Raw genomic sequence first — 22,005 nt, forward strand, 5'->3', positions numbered from 1 at the left:
AACAGGAGTCGATTTAGAAGAGACAGGGGATCCAGTATTAGAATCAGAATTTAAAAGACTTTTGGGGGACTTAAGATCAAATAAGGCAGGAGGGATGAATAACATTCCATCAGAATTTCTAAAATCATTGAGGGAAGTGGGAACAAAACTACCATCCACGTTGGTGTGTAGACTGTATGAGTCTGGCGACATACCATCTGACTTTCGGAAAAAAATCATCCACATAATCATGAAGACTGTATGGACTGACAAGTGCGAGAATTATCGCACAATCACCTTAACATCTCATGCATCCAAGTTGCTTACAAGTATAATATACAGAAGATTGGAAAAGAAAATTGAGGATGTGTTAGATGACGATCAGTTTGGCTTTTGGAAAGGTAAAGGGACCAGAAAGGCAATTCTGACGTTGCGGTTCATTATGGAAGCAAAACTAAAGTGAAGTCAAGATTCGTTGAAAGTATTTGTCGACCTGGAAAAAGAGTTCGGCAGTGTAAAATGGTGCAAGATGTTCGAAATTCTGAGAAAAATTGGAGTAAGCTACAAGGAGAGACGGGTAATATGCAATATGCACAAGAGCTGAGAGGGAATAATAGGACTGAACGACCAAGAACGAAGCGCTCGGATTAAAGAGGGTGTACGACAAGGATGTAGTCTTTCGCCCCTACTGTTCAATCTGTACATCGAAGAAGCAATTATGGAAATAAAAGAAAGGTTGAGTAGTGGAATTGAAATTAAGGGTGAAAGGATATCAATGGTACGATTCGTTGATGGCATTGCTATCCTGAGTGAAAGTGAAGAGGAATTAAGGATCTCCTGAATGGAAAGAACAGTCTGATGAGTACAGAATATGGAATGAGATTAAAGCGAAGAAAGACGAAAGTAATGGGAAGTAGCAGAAATGAGAAGAGCGAGAAACTTAACATCAGGATTGATGGTCACGAAGCAGATGATTATAAGATTATAAGGAATTCTGCTACCTTGGCAGCAAAATAACCAATGACACACAAAGCAAGAACGACGTCAAAAGCAGACAAGGACGTGCAAAAAGGGTATTCCTGGCGAAGTGACGTCTACTAGTATCAAACATAGGCCTGAATTTGAGGATGAAATTTCTGAGTATCTACGTTTAGAGCACAGCATTGTATTGAGTGAAACATGGACTGTGGGGAAAACCGGAACAGAAGTGAATCGAACCGTCTAAGATGTGGTGCTACAAACGAGTGTTGAAAATTAGGTGGACTGATAAGGTGAGGAATGAGGAGGTTCTGCACGGATTCGGAGAGGAAAGGAATATGTGAAAAACACTGACAAGGAGAAGGGACAGGATGATAGGACATGTGTTAATACATCAGGAAATGACGTCCGTGGAACTAGAGGAAGCTGTAGTGTTCAAAAACTTCAGAGAAAGACAGAGATTGGAATACATCCAGCAAATAATTGAGGACTTAGGTTGCAAGTGCTACTGTGAGATGAAGAGGTTGGCAGAGGGGAGAAGGAAAAAAAAGTATATAAAGTGATGCTTTAAGCCCTGATTATATTACAGTTATCACAAAATACGTAAAACAGTATTACAATGGAAGGAATTTATATAAACACCTTGCCTAAAGAACACAATTTTCAGCATATTACCATATGTGTCAGCATAGTCTCTTTGTCTTTGTAATGGCCCTAATTCGGCGAGGAAGAGAGTCCACAAGGTGCTTCAACTATCTCACGGATATTCATTGTTAATCAGACCCTGTTGAGCTAACAAATAACGAGAAGGTTGTTTGCTACGTTCTACCCCCTGTTCCTAGTAGCTCTCTACATTTCTGTGGGATTAATGCCGTCGCCACACGGGACGAGGCAGCTAACGCTGACGTGTACGCAGACGGATACCCGTCACGGGACACAGGGCGCCGTCGGCAAAGGCCAGGAGCTAATTAACGTGTTTTTGCGCTCTTAGCGCCCTCAAGCCGGACTTGTCGGATTTATGTGGCTCGCAAACGATATAATTTGTTCACGCAAATGGATGTGCATGGAATTCATACGTTAGCCCTACTAAAAGGCACATTTGTAAATAATAGTTTTCAGCTGTCAGTCGTCATTTTGAAATTTTATTGGCAGATCTAGATTTCAGCTAGAAACTAGCCATTCTCAATGCACTATCATCTTTGATCAATGCAAATACTAATATTCAATGAACTGTGGATGAAGCCCGACCAACAGGCATTACATGCATTGATCAAAAATGGCAGTACATTGAGAATGGCTAGTTTCTAGCTGAAATCTAGATCTGCCAATAAAATTTCAAAAGAACGACTGATAGCTGAAATCTATTATTTACAAGTCAATATAACAGTCGCTGCGTGCAACAGCCTTTTGAATGGAAGGTCACATGATAAAATCCACATTTCTTTTTTTGACGATATGCTGATCATGTTGTTATGTCTGTGGCGTACAGAAATAAAAACTTCGATAAACGCGGACGTGTAGTAAGACAAAAGGAAAGATACATGTCTACTCCCGGAGGGACATCAGTTTACAAATGTTCACCTAATGGAATAAACTCCCTCATGATAGAGAGCGCACTTATAACATCAAATATTACAGAAATTATCTCTACAGATTTCATGGGAAACTCCATAAGATTTTAGAAAATGCGAAGGTGGAAAAAAAATTGGATACATTAGGACGCGAACCCTCTTCCATTCCAACCTCGTAATGCCTCAAACAACTATGCTTTACTTTTTTCTTTACAAGTAAAAAGGAAACTGCCATCTTAGTATGGCGAGTAAAATCTGTTCTTCACGTAAAGGAATGTAAATCGAAATCGTATATTTTAAAATGTCTTCTTGTACAACTAAAATTGGCTCCTTGCCAAATAAGGGAAAAGATACGAATAATATTGATAGTAACTTAAGGATTCTTTTGTACCTTGTGCTGCAACTTTTTTTTCCTATCTCCAACTCCTTCTTGAATGTTTGAGTTTGCAGTTTTACCAGATCTTATCTTAATTTGAGTAGTATATCAGTTTCCAGATGTTGGTGTTCTGACTGTGGTGTTTCCCTGTTCTGAGAGCGCCAAAATGCGATTTTTCATGTGATTTTGATATGTTATTTAGTACTAGGTACTGACTCAAAAGAAATTGATTCGCTTCTGCATCATAATTTTCAACATGTCACCATATGTGTCAACATAATCGCTTTTTCCACTTATCTTTGCATGTTCATATTCCATATAAGCACAGTACTCTTCAAGTACTGATGATATAAGCAGCGGTGTAATCCAACCGGCGGCATTGTGGTTCCTGCGGGGTTATCTTTTTTTCCTGGCCTTGTTAACTGATGTGGACGTTGTGCGGATCCTGTGCCGTGATCAGCATGTGAATTAAGGGGTCCACGTGACAGCATGTGGCGCAGACTGGTGTGGGTTGAGGTGGATGACGTGGAACATCTCATTGGTGATAACTTTGTAGTTAGTGATTAGATACCATGTAGACCGGACGCGTGGTGGTAATACACAATTATGGTTACTTCTCCAGATGGTGTTCCATTTAGCTTGCTGCTATTTTTGAATGTGACTGTTTTCTCTGTCATCTACTGTGAGAAAGGTATAGATTCTCGTGTTGGTCTAAGGTGGACGGATGTTGTCAACTTTTCGTGTGTAGATAACTAAACTCATTGTAGTAGAGTCTAATACGGCGAAAGGTTATTGGTAACATAATTTCGTTTATTGGTAGCATTATACTGCATGGCCTCCATTATGACGTTCAGTTCTTAATTAAGCTCGGTGTGTCATTGGTGATAGTTTTACGCATGCGGATGTTCAGTAATGTCCGACATTTATGTCTGGTTATACTGAGACCACGTACTCCTCGTGATGTTGGTAACATCAGCGTTCCATAGCTGTAGATAGTCTGATTGTGTGCACTCTTTACAGGAGATCCAAGTCCCTGTCAGGATAAATTCATGTTGTGGCTGTGATCTAGTGCAACATGTCTGTCCTGTTTTTTGTCGCCACCACATCTGGTACCGCGCCCCAGTAAACTCCGTGCTGTGCTCTCGTTGCACGTCAATCGAGATGGGTAGCATCACCAATGCCTCCTCCTATATGGAGCATCGTCGGCTTTCTCTTGTTTAGCTGCGCACCGACGAAGGTGTTAAAGACGTTCAAGTTCCCCACTACCGTCATATTTGCTATGGATTTAACTACAAAGCAAACGTAGTCAGCATAAGCAAACGAAGGCACTTTCTCCGTTCCGATGTTGATTCCAAGTGATCACTGGCTGATGCGTAGAACGCCATTGCTAGGGGACAACCTTGCCTATTAGATATCGGAAATACACACAAAAAAAAAAACAGTTTTGCATCACCTTGGTTCCGAGAATTCCGGAACCTGTATAGAAAATTGGAATAGAGAGAAAACTGGAATAGAGATGAACATAAACATCATTTCCGCCGTTTTTATTGCTCATGAAAACCACACATTGCGTGTTGTACAGCCATACAGCGAGGCCTTCAGGGGTGGTGGTCCAGATTGCTGTACAAACCGGTACCTCTAATACCGAGTAGCACGTCCTCATGCATTGATGCATGCCTGTATCAGTCGTGGCATACTATCCACAAGCTCATCAAGGCACTATTGGCCCAGATTGTCCCACTCCTCAACGGCGATCCCTCAGATCCCTCAGAGTGGTTGATGGGCCACGTCGTCCATGAACAGCCCTTTTCAATCTATCCCAGGCATGTTCGTTAGGGCTCATGTCTGTATGACATGCTGGCTACTCAAGTCGAGCGATGTCGTTATCCTGAAGCAAGATGCGCACGATGGGGGAGCGAATTGTAGTCCATGCAGACGAATGCCTCGCCATTATGCTGCTGGTATGGTTGCTCTGTCGGTCGGAGGATGGCATTCATGTATCATACAGCCCGTTACAGCGTCTTCCATGACCAACAGCGGTGTACATTGGCCCCACATAATGCCACCCCAAAACAGCAGGGATCATCCACCTTGCTGCACTCGCTGGACTGTGTGTCTAAGGCATTCAGCCTCACGGGGTTGCCTCCAAACACGTCTCCGACGATTTTGTGGTTGAAGGCATATGGGACACTCATCAGTGAAGAGAGAGTGATGCCAGTCTTGAGCAAACCATTCGTCATGTTGTTGGGCCCATCTGTACCGCGCTGTGTGGTGTCGTGGTTGCTAAGATGGACCTCGTCATGGACGTCGGGAGTGAAGTTGTGCATCATGCAGCCTATTGTGCACAGTTTGAGTCGTAACACGACGTCCTGTGCCTGCACGAAAAGCATTATTCAACAAGGTGGCGTCACTGTCAGGGTTCCTCCGAGCCATAATCCTTTGGTAGCGGTTATCCACTCCAGCAGTAGCTCTTGGGCGGCCTGAGCGAGGCATGCCATCGACAGTTCCTGTCTCTCTGTATCTCCTCCATGTCCAAACAACATCGCTTTGGTTCACTCCGAGACGCCTGGACACTTGTCTTGTTGAGAGACCTTCCTCGCTCAAAGTAACAATGCGGACGCGATCGAGCCGCGGTATTGACCGTTTAGGCATGGTTGAACTACAGACAACACGAGCCGTATACGTCCTTCCTGGTGGAATGACTGGAATTGATCGGCTGTCGGACCAGGCACTACTCATGCATGGTGGTTTACGTCTTTGTGCGGGTTTAGTGACATCTCTGAACAGTCAAAGGGACTGTGTCTGTGTACAATACCCACAGTCAACGTCTATCTTCAGGAGTTCTGGGAACCGGGATGATGCAAAATTTTGTTTGAGATGTGTATTATTTTGTCAGCCAGGTGGCCAATAATCAAGATATGTGATGTATTGAAACGAATTGCTGCAGTAGTTTGCCGAAATTGAGAGCTGCTCGGAAAGTAAGGACCGATCGATCGCGAAATGGAAACCGTAGTGATAATCAAAAATGTTTTATTTGCAACAGTTTGCTATACCTTCCATCTACTTCTTTACATAGGCGTCCTTCGACTTAGACATTTATCGTAGCATTGTACCAACTTTCCAACACCCTATCATAAAAAACAGCTGCCTGAGGTTTCTCTACGCTGGTCTGCAGTTCGTTGTCTGCACCAAAACGTCTTCATAGCCAGCGGTTCACGTGAGCAGAGAGCCAAGTCCGGACTGCATGGTAGTTGATCAAACACGTTCCACCTACAACGCTGCAGGGGCGTCCTCATTGCCGCTGTAGCGTGCGGCCAAGAACTGTAATGAAGAAAGAAATGCATAAGAGTTACGTTATGTGGGGTTGCATGAAATCAGGAGAAATCTCTCGGCACGATCCATACTTAGTGCGAGACTCTGTTGGTCTAGGCATCTTTACGTGTTCACTGTGTGCTCAGAACTAAAACGAGATTCGTGAAACGATCGACAGGCTTGCTAGAGACACTGCTCAACACATCTGTGCAAAGCATCATCAGATTTACACTGTCATTTCCATTTCGAGACCGATTGGAGCTTACTTCCCGAACAGCCCTCGTAAGCATTAATGAACTCTCTTGGCACAACTACTTGAAGATACTAACCTATCTACACTCATACTCATAAATTAAGGATAATTGCAGAATGTGGTGTCACACAAGGTGGCACTACACAAAACCGGCGCTAATGCATAGGCACATAGGGAACACACACGACACAGATCTGTAAGTCCATGGTACTGGTGATAAGTTGAGAAAACAGTCCCAAAACACATGTGCTACAAAACGCCACTGTTTCCTGTTCATGTGCCCCGACTTCAATATAGGATACGATTACCATGCACACGTACACAGGCCACACAACGGGTTGGCATACTCTGGATCAGGTGGTCGAGCAGCTGCTGGGATATAGCCTCCCATTCTTGCACCAGTGCCTGTCGGAGCTCATGAAGTGTCCTAGGGGTTTGAAGACGTGCAGCGATATGTCGACCGAGGGTATCCCAGACGTGCCCGATGGGGTTTAGGTCTGGAAAAAAGGCTGGCCACTCCATTCGCCATTCAAGGTATTCCTCCACGATGGCAGCTCGGTGGGGCCGTGCGTTATCATCCATCAGGAGTTAGGTGGGTCCCACTGCACCCCAGAAAAGGCAGACATACTGGTGCACAATGACGTCCCGATTCACACGATTTGTTACAGTTCCTCTGTCAAAGACACGCAGGGCTGTACGTGCACCAATCATAATCCAACCCCACACCATCAAACCACGACCTCCACAGTCTATCTTTCAAGGACATTAAGGGGTTGGTATCTGGTTCCTGGTTCACGCCAGATGAAAACCCGGCGAGAATCAATGTTGAGACTATACCTGGACTCGTTCGTGAACATATCCTGGGACCACTGTTTAAATGACCATGTACTGTGTTCTTGACACCAGGCTTTAAGGGCTCTCCTGTGACCAGGGGTCAGTGGAATGCCCTTGCAGGCCTCTGGGCGAATAAACCATGTCTGTTCAGTCGTCTGTAGACTGTGTGTCTGGAGACAACAGTTCCAGTGGCTGCTGTAAGGTCCCGAGCAAGACTACTTGCAGTACTCCATGGCCGTCTGCGGACACTGATGGTGGGATATCGGTCTTCTTGTGGTGTTGTATACTGTGGACGTCCCGTACTGTAGCGCCTGGAAGCGTTTCCTGTATGCTGGAATCGTTGTCATAATCTTGAGATCACACTTTGTGGCACACAAAGGGCCCGTGCTACGATCAGCTGTTTTTGACCAGCCTCCAGTCGCCCTAGTATTCTACCCCTCATAACGACATCAGTATGTGTTCTTTGAACCATTTCAACACACTGTCACCATTAGCACGTCTGAAAACGTCTGCACACTTACTCGCTGCACCGTACTCTGACACGTACCAACACACCTTTGCGTATGTGGACTGCAGCCAGCACCACCGTGCGACGACTGCAGGTCAAATGCACCGCATGGTCATACCCCGAGGTGATTTAAACCCGCAGTCCGCCCACTAGAGCGTTGTTTCAGCCTGTATCAGCATTATCCTTAATTTATGAGCATGAGTGTGGAAACATACTACTCCTATTAGTTATAATTGTTAGTCTGCAGATGAAGTACATACCGATATAATGTTGTTCAGTACACTGTCCTCAGTCATCAATAAAAATATCTGCTCTCGTATTCCTAAAACCCTGTATATAGCGCTCCAAAGCGACAAGTGTCCTTTATAGAGGTGTGTAAAATTTTGCAAACTAAGGTGAGGTGTTTGATCTGATCTGAGGACCTGGAGATCTCAATATGTCCAGACTAAAGCACTGACAATGGAACCTCCCCATCGCACCCCCCTCAGATTTAGTTATAAATTGCCACAGTGGATAGGCCTTGAAAAACTGAACACAGATCAATCGAGAAAAGAGGAAGAAGTTGTGTGGAACTATGAAAAAATAAGCAAATTATACAAACTGAGTAGTCCAAGTGTAAGATATGCAACATCAAGGACTGTGTAAACTGAGGAGCGCCGTGGTCCCGTGGTTAGAGTTAGTAACTGCGGAACGAGAGGTCCTTGGTTCGAGTCCTCCCTCGAGTAAAAATTGTACTTAGTTTATTTTCGCAAAGTTACGATCTGACCGTTCATTCATTGACGTCTCTGTTCACTGTAATAAGTTTAGTGTCTGTGTTTTGCGACCGCACCGCAAAACCGTGCGATTAGTAGACGAAAGGACGTGCCTCTCCAACAGGAACCGAAAATATTTGATCGCAAATTCATAGGTCAACCAATTCCTCCACAGGAAAACAGGTCTGAAATATTCTATACGACACTGGTGACGGTATGTGCTTCACATTACAGGAATATGTTGTCGACCCACCTAACTTGCACACCTGGCGAATGGGTAAAAAGTTTCTTCTACCTTGCCCGATTTAGGTTTTCTTGTGGATGTGATAATCACTCCCAAAAAAGTGATGAAAACATAAGAGTTTGTCACATAAACGGCAACAAATGAATGCAAGTTTCACAGTCGCACAGTTTTCCCTGTGCTCTGTCACAACATACGTTTTTAACGTTTTCAAGTTTTTCCGTGTGTAGGCCGTCAAATCCTGCATGTGTCCAAGCAAATCTGAACATGTCCTGGAATTTTGGAGAGCGAAGTTGATCATGTCTGAGTGCATGAACTTTGATAATTGTCTGAAAATAAAAAATTAAAATTTTTCAGTCGAGGGAGGATTGAACCAGGGACTTCCGTTCCGCAGCTGATCACGGTAACCACGGGACCACGGTGCTCCTCAGTGTACACGTCCCTTGATGTGGCTTATCTTGCACACGGAATACTCAGTTTGTATATTTTGCTTATTTTTTTCATAGTTCCATACAACTTCTTCCTGTTTTCTCGATTGATCTGTGTTCAGTTTTTCATGGCCTATCCCTGTGCCAACTTAAAACTAAATCTGAGGGGGGTGCGATGGGGAGGTTCCCTTGTGAGTAAATAAATAAATAAAGTTTGTACCTATCGATGCCTGAAGAAGGAGTTGTGCGACATAAAAAATGCTGGAGGGCATCTTTCTACATCTGAAAGATGATGTTTATTCAGATTTCTTGCCAGTCTCATAAGAGTTGCGCTAGTAGCGCCACTATGACGATGCGGATCAGGTTTGCTTCAAATACACGGTCGTTGGTATAAGTTACCTTTGAGCCTGGACGTGATGAGTAGATGTTAAGCAAGAACACCATTAAGGTGACAAAAAATGCAGTTCTCAACATCTCATTCAGTTTGAATTAGGTCGTATAATAGGGCTACGAGAAGGATGTTTCTTCTGAGATATTGCTGAAAGACGTGGCAGAAATGTAGCTACTGTACAAGACTGCTGGCAGCGGTAGTCACGAGAATGTAAGGGTACAGGCAGACTGGGCTCCGGACGCTCACGTGGCACTGCCGGGAGGGAAGACCATCGTGTTCAGCGTATGGCTCTGAAGCATCGTTCAGCATCTGCAAGAACAATTTGAGCAGAATTTGGCATCACAGTGTCACAACGAACGGTGACTAATCAGTTACTTCAAGGACAACTCCGAGGCAGATGCCCTCTAGCATGCATTCCACTGACCGGAAACCACCACCATTTGCCATTTCAGTGCTGTCAAGCTAGAGCTCATTGGAGGGCAGGGCGGAGGTCTGTTTGGTTTTCAGATGAAAGCTGGTTCTGCTTCAGTGCCAGTGACAGCCGTGTTTTGTTAGAAGGAGGCCAGCTGATGGCCTGAAACCAACCTCTCTGCGTGCTACACGCACGACCTACAAATGGATTTTGTTTTTAAGAAGTGGAGCCCCTCCACGCCAACACCGGCATGATGGCCAACTCAAAAGGTCTACTGCCATCTGTGCATAAGGGTTAGTGTTCACTAAAGTGAGGTGTCGCAGGATGTGGGTACTGCGATGTTTGTGCCGGCCGGGGTGACCGAGCGGATCTAGGCGCTACAGTCTGGAACCGTGTGACCGCTACGGTCGCAGGATCGAATCCTGCCTCGGGCATGGGGGCATGGATGTGTGTGATGTCCTTAGGTTAGTTCGGTTTAAGTAGTTCTAAGTTCTAGAGGACTGATGACCTCAGAAGTTCAGTCCCATAGTGCTCAGAGCCATTTGAACCATTTTTTGCGATGTTTGCGTACGTCTGGTTAAGGTTAACCATTTATACTCGCTCATCTGGAGAGAGATTGGGTCGAAATTCGTACGAAGGAAAGCGGTTTGAAGGTCAGAGGGAAAAAAGTGCCAAGGCAAGCGCCAAGGGAAAAAAACCTCTGCGATAGTTAGGTCGGGGCAGTAAGAGCAGTAGTGGATGTCTTGCTGACTGCGGTAGGTCATGCCAGGATGAGTTAAGTTAGAAGCGGGTATCGTGCAATCGGATACCATCTCATGCCATGTTCGTCATAAGAGATCAGTCCGTGACGGTACTGCAGCACTGTGTGCTACAGTTTGAGCTGTGTGAGCCCAAAGCCCCGCTGCCAGTGGTGACTTCGCGCGGGGGAGGGCCCAGGTCGTCCATCGGTGTCTGGTGGGCGTGCGTCGAAGCCGAGCGCCGCGGCTAAGTCTTGCCCGTGTGGCGGACGACGTAGCCCATGCCCTTGAGCGTCCTGATCGCCCTGGTAGTCCACTCGTCAGAGCAGAGCTGCTCGGAGCCGATAGGCTTCGGCGTTGTCGCGGCGCGTTCCGTCGTCTTCGGTGTCCAGTGTGTCCGCCGCGGTGTGTCCTTCCGCCGGCTGCTCCGACAGGGGAGCGGCGGCTGGCGTCTTCTCTTCGCCTGCGGCGCCCGCACAGATGTCGTGCGCCATCTGCGAGCGCAATTGCCGCAGCTGGTTGCATGCCTCCTCCGTCTCTGCAGTCAGGGTGGCCTTAAAGGCTGCCCTATCCGCGTCCATGGCTGCTTTGGAATTATGGTCTGGATTGCGATTTTGTTTGACAACAGGAACATTCTCGTGGTTGTTCCAAGCAACCTGAGTGCAAATTTGTAGTCAATCTGGTGCGACCTGTTGTGATGCCATTCACGAACAGCAGTCTGGAGCGTGTTTTCCAACAGGACAACGCTCGCCCACCTACCGCTTTTATAGCCCAACAAGCTCTACAGAGTGCCGACACGTCATCTTGGCCTGCTCGATCACCGGATCTGCCTCCAATCGAGCACATATGAGACAGCATCTGACGACAACTCCAGCGTTGTCCATCACAAACAGCATTAACCGTTCCTGTATTGACCGACCAAGTGCGACAAGCTTGGAACCACAACCCACAAACTGACATTCGGCCCCTGTACAACACAACGCAAGCGCCCTTCCATGCTCGCATTCAACATTTTAGCATTTACACCGGTTATTAATGTACCAGCATTTCACATTTGCAATGGCCTACCTCACATTTGCATTAAGCTGCGATTTGCAATGTTAATCACTTTAAAATGTTACCTAGACAAATGTATTCCCGAAATTTCATTAGTCTACATTAATTACTTTTTGCTGCTGCTATTTTTTCCCTGCAGTGTAGAGTAACTTTGTTTAAGTTGAAAGGGTAGAGTACTGCCCGACATAGAAAAGAGGTGCAACAACATACTTTGTTGTTCTTGTCAGAACAGCGTTTTTTGTAGAATAACACCATTTTATTTAATACAGCGAAGCCAGTTACCAATGTAGGAAAGAAGGGAAATTTGTATGTTTAATTATTCTGATGTGCACTTCCTTAAAATAGATCCCTGAATCCAGTTTGGTAATGTTTGTGAATTGAATGAATGGTTGGTCGTCTGCTGACCCCAGATAGTGAAGGTAGATACTATAATCATCTTTGAGACGGTTCTCTGGTCAGCTTTGGCCGAACCAAAGAGAGGGAGTAGACCAGAGCACCAGAGGGCCTGGAATGTGGCTGACCGTACGGTGTGTACGGTGGCAAGGTCCTCCACCACTTCTGCGGAAGCGCTGGATGACCGGATGAGCTGCCATGTTCCAGCACTCTGTCGCTGGTTCCTGAGGTGTGAAGACGTGCTCTATGTGTGCTCCAGAAAAACAAAGTTAAATGAAAATGGTATGCAAGTAGAACATTCAGGAGTAGATGAAGTAATAATTTCTCTTTTCAGAAACTTTTGGTGGGAGGCTGATATAAATTGTTCTGAGAAAGATAGGCAGGTAAAAATTCATGGAGAATATAGGATTCTTCGGAAGTGACAAAGAAACCACGTGTTGTAATCATAAGACGAAATACTAGCGTGTGTTAGTATTAAGATGAAATACTTGCGTGTGTAAATCTAAGTTGAAAATAATTAAAATTTCCGTGTGCAGAACTTGAATTAGAGACAAGCACTTCCACATGGTGAGTACAGTGTGAGTCTCAACCTGACTATGAGACAATAAAAAGAATTAGAAGTGCTTGTCCTAGCATTCAGTTGAGGATCCATGTGTCAAATAAATAAGATACCAAAACTTCCACTATGAGATACATTCGTGCGACACCAGCTTGATATTCAGATACTCTGAGAGTGAATTAAGGTAAATCAGCCACCTACCCGGCAACTCCATGAAGGTTGCATTGCACAGGAAGATGTGCATAAATCCTGCAGAGTTTGTGGTAGGAAAATTATTACATGGGTCAGTGACGTGTGAATCTGGGATGACTACTGTTTGATGTGGGAAAGCAGAACGAGTGGAAAACCAAACATTTTGTTTTTAGAGCTGTATTTTATACTGTCAGTGTGATTTATTATGTGTATTTAATATGTGTGATTTGCATGCGACAGTAGCGAATTTGGTGGGTCAAGCACGATTTTTCCTAGTACAGCACGAAAGTCAGTAAATTCGTTATGTTGCTAAAGAATGGGAGTATGAGATTGTGGGGGAGAATGAAGTAGCAAAAGTGTGATTTATTATGTGTATTTAATCTTTGTGATTTGCATGAGACAGTGGCATTATTTTTCCTAGTAAAGCACGAAAGTCACTAAATTCGTTATGTTGCTAATGAATGAGAGTATGAGATTGTGGGAGACAATGAAGTAGCAAAAGATTCCTTACCAATCCAGAAAGTGCACAGTAGCAATAGACAGAAACATTACGAGACCATAGAATAGTATAATGCTTACGTTATATCATGCCCATTGGGTGGAGAATCACTTGTTTTACTATTGTGTTTAAATGTAATGCAAGATATTTTGCAACATTAGCATGAAAGAATTTATTGTAATAAAAGAGGAGATATATCAGACAAATAGTGGTCTTGATTATTGAGTTGTGGGTAGCCATTTTGTTGAAGTGTTTTACCATAACCTCCATTTTCGTGCTGGGATGTCCAAGCTTTGGATAAAATATATACCACAGAAAGGAAACGTGGCCTTGCTAGGGTGGAGTGAGTCCATCAGAAATGTGCACTAGCTGTTAGTCAGATGCGTTATCCATTCCGTTGCATTAAGAAGTAAGGACGAAAATAATTATAGCTTAACTGATAGGCACTACGGCTCATATTTCAAGCATAGTTGCAATGGGTACGATAATCATGAAAATATTTCTGATGTACGAATAATAATTGCACTCGCTTGGCAAGCCACTCATCTAGTAGGCCTGACTATTAGATGCCACAGAATGGGGTAGGAACTTGCCAAAGTGTATTAACGTTTAAATGTGTGGTTCAATATGTCGTACTGTGACGCGTGAATGTATGTGTGGCAGTAGCGATTGGTTTTGCTAGCCGGTCCTTGACGCATGTGCTGACGTGCGCAGGACCCACAGTCGGCTCCCTCGTGGCCCGGGGTTCGAGAAGCGCTTACCCTCGCGCGAGGGTGCCCCCAGACCGACTACGACGGCTCCGAAGACTGCCTCTACCTCAACGTGTATGTGCCGGCTAAGGGGGTTGGTCCTTTCCCCGTCATGGTCTACATTCATGGTGGCGGCTTCTCAAGGGGTTTTTCCTTCAATGGTACTCCACACTATTTCGTGGAGAAGGGCGTTGTGTTGGTCACAGCCGCCTATCGTCTCGGCGCACTTGGTAAGTAAATAATTTCATTTATGTCAGGACAGGCGCCAGCTACGAATATTTTCGAGAAATCCAGAAGGTTCTGGTCCTAAGGGAAATCGCTTAGGGTGATTAAAGCAACATAGAATCGTGCGACGCCGAAATGAGCACAGCAAGAGCAAATCGAAATCTTACGATCGATACTCAAAAAAGCATTTATGATGGTATATCATGCTGTGCTTTCACTGTTTGGCAATATTAGCAAATGTCGAGACCACTGGAACGAAACATATAATTAATATACACTCCTGGAAATTGAAATAAGAACACCGTGAATTCATTGTCCCAGGAAGGGGAAACTTTATTGACACATTCCTGGGGTCAGATACATCACATGATCACACTGACAGAACCACAGGCACATAGACACAGGCAACAGAGCATGCACAATGTCGGCACTAGTACAGTGTATATCCACCTTTCGCAGCAATGCAGGCTGCTATTCTCCCATGGAGACGATCGTAGAGATGCTGGATGTAGTCCTGTGGAACGGCTTGCCATGCCATTTCCACCTGGCGCCTCAGTTGGACCAGCGTTCGTGCTGGACGTGCAGACCGCGTGAGACGACGCTTCATCCAGTCCCAAACATGCTCAATGGGGGACAGATCCGGAGATCTTGCTGGCCAGGGTAGTTGACTTACACCTTCTAGAGCACGTTGGGTGGCACGGGATACATGCGGACGTGCATTGTCCTGTTGGAACAGCAAGTTCCCTTGCCGGTCTAGGAATGGTAGAACGATGGGTTCGATGACGGTTTGGATGTACCGTGCACTATTCAGTGTCCCCTCGACGATCACCGGTGGTGTACGGCCAGTGTAGGAGATCGCTCCCCACACCATGATGCCGGGTGTTGGCCCTGTGTGCCTCGGTCGTATGCAGTCCTGATTGTGGCGCTCACCTGCACGGCGCCAAACACGCATACGACCATCATTGACACCAAGGCAGAAGCGACTCTCATCGCTGAAGACGACACGGCTCCATTCGTCCCTCCATTCACGCCTGTCGCGACACCACTGGAGGCGGGCTGCACGATGTTGGGGCGTGAGCGGAAGACGGCCTAACGGTGTGCGGGACCGTAGCCCAGCTTCATGGAGACGGTTGCGAATGGTCCTCGCCGATACCCCAGGAGCAACAGTGTCCCTAATTTGCTGGGAAGTGGCGGTGCGGTCCCCTACGGCACTGCGTAGGATCTTACGGTCTTGGCGTGCATCCGTGCGTCGCTGCGGTCCGGTCCCAGGTCGACGGGCACGTGCACCTTCCGCCGACCACTGACGACAACATCGATGTACTGTGGAGACCTCACGCCCCACGTGTTCAGCAATTCGGCGGTACGTCCACCCGGCCTCCCACATGCCCACTATACGCCCTCGCTCAAAGTCCGTCAACTGCACATACGGTTCACGTCCACGCTGTCGCGGCATGCTACCAGTGTTAAAGACTGCGATGGAGCTCCGTATGCCACGGCAAACTGGCTGACACTGACGGCGGCGGTGCACAAATGCTGCGCAGCTAGCGCCATTCGACGGCCAACACCGCGGTTCCTGGTGTGTCCGCTGTGCCGTGCGTGTGATCATTGCTTGTACAGCCCTCTCGCAGTGTCCGGAGCAAGTATGGTGGGTCTGACACACCGGTGTCAATGTGTTCTTTTTTCCATTTCCAGGAGTGTATTTTCAGGAGGAAGTGCCAAACAGCTTTTATATATTTGAAAAATGTCGTATTGTCACCTTGAGCTGCTGGTAAAGATACTTAATTTATACAACTAGTTCTAGTCGTCTGACCATCATCAAGTTCATAAAATTATTCACAGCATCATGTTAGACGAAATATAAACTAGTTATTGTCAGTTCGTAAAAACATAGACAATACACTTTCATCATATCGCAATATAAATTACGTCGTTGATCTTTAAGAACTGTGGTAAGGAGTACACACACTCACGTTAAAATTGCAATCCTCTTATGAATGTGTACTCTTCGTAGCACAGTTTTTATAGATTTTCGACGTAATTTCTTTTAAGATATGGTGACAGTGTGTCGTTAATGGATTTATCACCACCGCTGCCAGCAAGCATGTACATTGACTACGTTTTTGCCAAGTCTTTCAGCAATATCACATGATGCTCTGAGTACTTTAATGAACTAGATGGCGGTCAGACGACTGAAAAGGTTGTTAAATAATTTTACCAGTAGCTTGAGGCTGTAATATGACATTTTTCGGATAGTTAATACGCTCAAAAGCTTGACTTACATACATCCTCCTCAAAAAGAACTCAGTTCATGTGCAGTAACCACGACATACAAAAACTGTCCGCAAAGTATGGTTGATTCGAGGGAGTTCCGTACTTAATATAACTATTCGAGTTCCTTGAACATACTGTTGAAGAAATAAAAATGCAACAGAGAATTTCCCTTATAGTAATTCACGCACACAATACAAAAAGAAACTCTACAACATAATTATCAAATCATAAGGCCTGTATGTCTGCAAAAATCTTATATTCATATATGAGGGACGAACAAAATACACTACTGGCCATTAAAATTGCTACACCAAGAAGAATGCAGATGAGAAACGGGTATTCATTGGACAAATATATTATACTAGAACTGACATGTGATTACATTTTCACGTAATTTGGGTGAATAGATCCTGAGAAATCAGTACCCAGAACAACCAACCACCTGTGGCCGTAATAACGGCCTTGATACACCTGGGCATTGAGTCAAACAGAGCTTGGATGGCGTGTACAGGTACAGCTGCCCATGCAGCTTCAACACGATACCACAGTTCTTCATGAGTGGTTCAAATGGCTCTGAGCACTATGGGACTTAACATCTGTGGTCATCAGTCCCCTAGAACTTAGAACTACTTAAACCTAACTAACCTAAGGACATCACACACATTCATGCCCGAGGTCTTCATGAGTAGTGACTGGCGTATTGTGACGAGCAAGTTGCTCGGCCATCATTGACCAGACGTTTTCAGTTGCTGAGAGATCTGGAGAATGTGCTGGCCAGGTCTGCAGACGAACATTTTCTGTATCCAGAAAGGCCCGTACAGGACCTGCAACATGCGGTCGTGCATTATCCTGCTGAAATGTAGAGTTTCGCAGAGATCGAATGAAGGGTAGAGCCACGGGTCGTAACACATCTGAAATGTAACGTCCACTGTTCAAAGTGCCGTCTATGTGAACAAGAGGTGAACGAAACGTGTAACCAATGGCACCCCATACCATCACGCCGGGTGATACGTCAGTATGGCGATGATGAATACACGCTTCCAAAGTGCGTTCACCGCGATGACGTTTTGCCATTCGTGCACCCAGGTTCGTCGTTGAGTACGCCATCGCAGGCACTCCTGTCTGTGTTGCAGCGTCAGGGGTAACCGCAGCCATGGTCCCCGAGCTGATAGTCCATGTTGCTGCAAACGTCGTCGAACTGTTCGTGCACATGGTTGTTGTCTTGCAAACGTCCCCATCTGTTGACTCAGGGATCGAGACGTGGCTGCACGATCCGTTACAGCCATGCGGATAAGATACCTGTCATCTCGACTGCTAGTGATACGAGGCCGTTGGGATGCAGCACGGCGTTCCGTATTACCCTCCTAAACCCACCGATTCCATATTCTGCTAACGGTCATTGGATCTCGACCAACGCGAGCAGCAATGTCGCGATACGATAAACCATAATCGCGATAGGCTACAATCCGTCCTTTATCAAAGTCGGAATCGTGATGGTACACATTTCGCCTCCTAATACGAGGCATCACAACAACGTTTCGCCAGGCAACGCCGGTCAACTGCTGTTTGTGTATGAGAAATCGGTTGGAAACTTTCCTGATGTCAGCACGTTGTAGGTGTCGCCACCGGTGTCATCCTTGTGTGAATGCTCTGAAAAGCTAATCATTTGCATATCACAGCATCTTCTTCCTGTCGGTTAAATTTCGCGTCTGTAGCACATCATCTTCGTGGTGAAGCAATTGTAATGGCCAGTAGTGTATTTCCGTTTGGGAGTGCTGTTGCGACGCATAGGCAACGTAGTGCGACCCCGATGCGTTTATATAAGCACCGACATGTAGGTATTTGTGCCTTTTCGACGTGCGTGCGGTAAATACAGGTATGGGAACTATGACGACGTTATGATTGAAGCAGACGAAATGAATTAAAATCTGTGCTGTGGCCGGGACTCGAACGCTGGTCTTCGTGCTTGTTGGGCAGAAATGCTGCCATTACACCACCACGGCATGATGGTCAACATTGCTGCACGAACTACCTAAGCTGAGTGCCCTCCCCAAACACAAACTTCAATTGGTTTTTCCCTTACATATTGTCACTACTGCTAGGGCTCTCCGATATTGGCAAGCACCCCAGCATTGGACGTAATGGGATGTCCGTGTACCATCGGTAATCTTATAGATCTTATAATTAAATGCAGATAGTAAAAAGAGACTTAAATGTCTCAGGGAAACATTTAATTATAAAATCTATAAAATCACCAATGGTACAAGTACGTCCCATTACATCCAATGCTGGGGTGCTTGCCAATATCGGAGAGCCCTGGTAGTAGTGACAATATGTAAGTGAAAAATTAAGTTTGTGTTGGGGAGGGCACTCAGCTTAGGTAGTTCGTGCAGCATTGTTGACGCCGGCACGGTAGCTCATCGTGTTCGGTCAGATGGTTTAGTTGCACACAAGCGGCTCATAAGGAAATTGCGTGCTTATGGAATATCGCCTTAGATATGTGACTGGATTTGTGATTTCCTGTCAGATAGGTCAAATTTCGTAGTAATTGACGGAAGGTCATCGAGTAAAACAGAAGTGATTTCTGGCGTTCCCCAAGGTAGTGTTCTAGGCCCTTTGCTGTTCCTTATCTATACAGGGTGTTACAAAAAGGTACGGCCAAACTTTCAGGACACATTCCTCACACACAAATAAAGAAAAGATGTTATGTGGACATGTGTCCGGAAACGCTTAATTTCCATGTTAGAGCTCATTTTAGTTTCGTCAGTATGTACTGTACTTCCTCGATTCACCGCCAGTTGGCCCAATTGAAGGAAGGTAATGTTGACTTCGGTGCTTGTGTTGACATGCGACTCATTGCTCTACAGTACTAGCATCAAACACATCAGTACGTAGCATCAACAGCTTAGTGTTCATCACGAACGTGGTTTTGCAATCAGTGCAATGTTTACAAATGCGGGGTTGGCAGATGCCAATTTGATGTATGGATTAGCACGGGGCAATAGCCGTGGCGCGGTACGTTTGTATCGAGACAGATTTCCAGAACGAAGGTGTCCTAACAGGAAGACGTGCGAAGCAATTGATCGGCGTCTTAGGGAGCACGGAACATTCCAGCCTATGACTCGCGACTGGGGAAGACCTACAACGACGAGGACACCTGCAATGGGCGAGGCAATTCTTCGTGCAGTTGACGATAACCCTAATGTCAGCGTCAGAGAAGTTGCTGCTGTACAAGGTAACGTTGACCACGTCACTGTATGGAGAGTGCTACGGGGGAACCAGTTGTTTCCGTATCATGTACAGCGTGTGCAGGCACTATCAGCAGCTGATTGGCCTCCAAGGGTACACTTCTGCGAATGGTTCATCCAACAATGTGTCAATCCTCATTTCAGTGCAAATGTTCTCTTTACGGATGAGGCTTCATTCCAACGTGATCAAATTGTAAATTTTCACAATTAACATCTATGGGCTGACGAGAACCCGCACGCAATTGTGCAATCACGTCATCAACACAGATTTTCTGTGAACGTTTGCGCAGACATTGTTGGTGATGTCGTGATTGGGCCTCATGTTCTTCCACCTACGCTCAATGGAGCACGTTATTATGATTTCATACAGGATACTCTACCTGTGCTGCTAGAACATGTGCCTTTACAAGTACGACACAACATGTGGTTCATGCACGATGGAACTCCTGCACATTTCAGTCGAAGTGTTCGTACGCTTCTCAACAACAGATTCGGTGACCGATGGATTGGTAGAGGCGGACCAATTCCACGGCCTCCACGCTCTCCTGACCTCAACCCTCTTGACTTTCATTTATGGGGGCATTTGAAAGCTCTTGTCTACGCAACCCCGGTACCAAATGTAGAGACTCTTCGTGCTCGTATTGTGGACGGCTGTGATACAATACGCCATTCTCCAGGGCTGCATCAGCGCATCGGGGATTCCATGCGACGGAGGGTGGATGCATGTATCCTCGCTAACGGAGGACATTTTGAACATTTCCTGTAACAAAGTGTTTGAAGTCACGCTGGTACGTTCTGTTGCTGTGTGTTTCCATTCCATGATTAATGTGATTTGAAGAGAAGTAATAAAATGAGCTCTAACATTGAAAGTAACCGTTTGCGGACACATGTCCACGTAACATCTTTTCTTTATTTGTGTGTGAGGAATGTTTCCTGAAAATTTGGCCGTACCTTTTTGTAACACCCTGTATAGGGTGGTCCATTGATAGTGACCAGGCCAAATATCTCACGAAATAAGCATCAAACGAAAAAACTACAAAGAACGAAACTCGTCTAGCTTGAAGCGGGAAACCAGATGGCGCTATGGTTGGCCCGCTAGATGGCGCTGCCATAGGTCAAACGGATATCAACTGCGTTTTTTTTAAATAGGAATCCCCATTTTTGTTACATATTCGTGTAGTACGTAAAGTAATATGAATGTTTTAGTTGGACCACTTTTTTCGCTTTGTGATAGATGGCGCTGCAGTAGTCACAAACGTATAAGTACGTCGTATCATGTAACATTCCGCCAATGTGGACGGTATTTGTTTCGTGATACATTCCCTGTGTTAAAATGGACCGTTTACCAATTGCGGAAAAGGTCTATATCATATTCATGTATGGCTATTGTGATCAAAATGCCCAACGGGCTTGTGCTATGTATGCTGGTCGGTATCCTGGACGACATCATCCAAGTGGCCGGACTGTTCCCTGGATGGTTACGTTATTTAATGAAACAGGAAGTGTTCTGCTACATGCGAAGCGTCATTCACGACCTGCAACAAATTATGATGCCCAAGTAGGTGTTTTAGCTGCTGTCGTGGCTAATCCGCACATCAGTAGCAGACAAATTGCGCGAGAATCGGAAATCTCAAAAACGTCGGTGTTGAGAATGCTACATCAACATCGATTGCACCCGTACCATATTTCTATGCACCAGGAATTGCAAGGCGACGACTGCCACTGGGCACAAGAGAAATTACGGGACGATGACAGATTTTTTGCACACGTTCTATTTAGCGACTAAGCATCATTCACCAACAGCGGTAACGTAAATCGGCATAATATGCACTATTGGGCAACGGAAAATCCACAATGGTTGCGACAAGTGGAATATCAGCGACCTTGGCGGGTTAATGTATGGTGCGGCATTATGGGAGGAAGAATAAGTGGCCCCCATTTTATCGATGGCAATCTAAATGGTGCAATGTATGTATGCTGATTTCCCACGTAATGTTCTACCGATGCTACTACAAGATGTTTCACTGCATGACAGAATGGC

At 45.5% G+C, this 22,005-nt stretch overlaps 1 protein-coding gene across 1 annotated transcript in view; it reads left to right on the forward strand.

Moving 5' to 3' along the window:
* LOC126198494 (juvenile hormone esterase-like) overlaps positions 1-22,005 on the forward strand; it is a 78,148-nt gene that overhangs the window by 17,507 nt on the left and 38,636 nt on the right. The window contains exon 3 of the mRNA XM_049934869.1: positions 14,186-14,450. Coding sequence (XP_049790826.1) covers positions 14,186-14,450 — 265 coding nt within the window. The remainder of the gene's footprint in view (positions 1-14,185; positions 14,451-22,005) is intronic.

Source organism: Schistocerca nitens, chromosome 8 (assembly GCF_023898315.1).
Source record: "Schistocerca nitens isolate TAMUIC-IGC-003100 chromosome 8, iqSchNite1.1, whole genome shotgun sequence".
NCBI lineage: Eukaryota > Metazoa > Arthropoda > Insecta > Orthoptera > Acrididae > Schistocerca > Schistocerca nitens.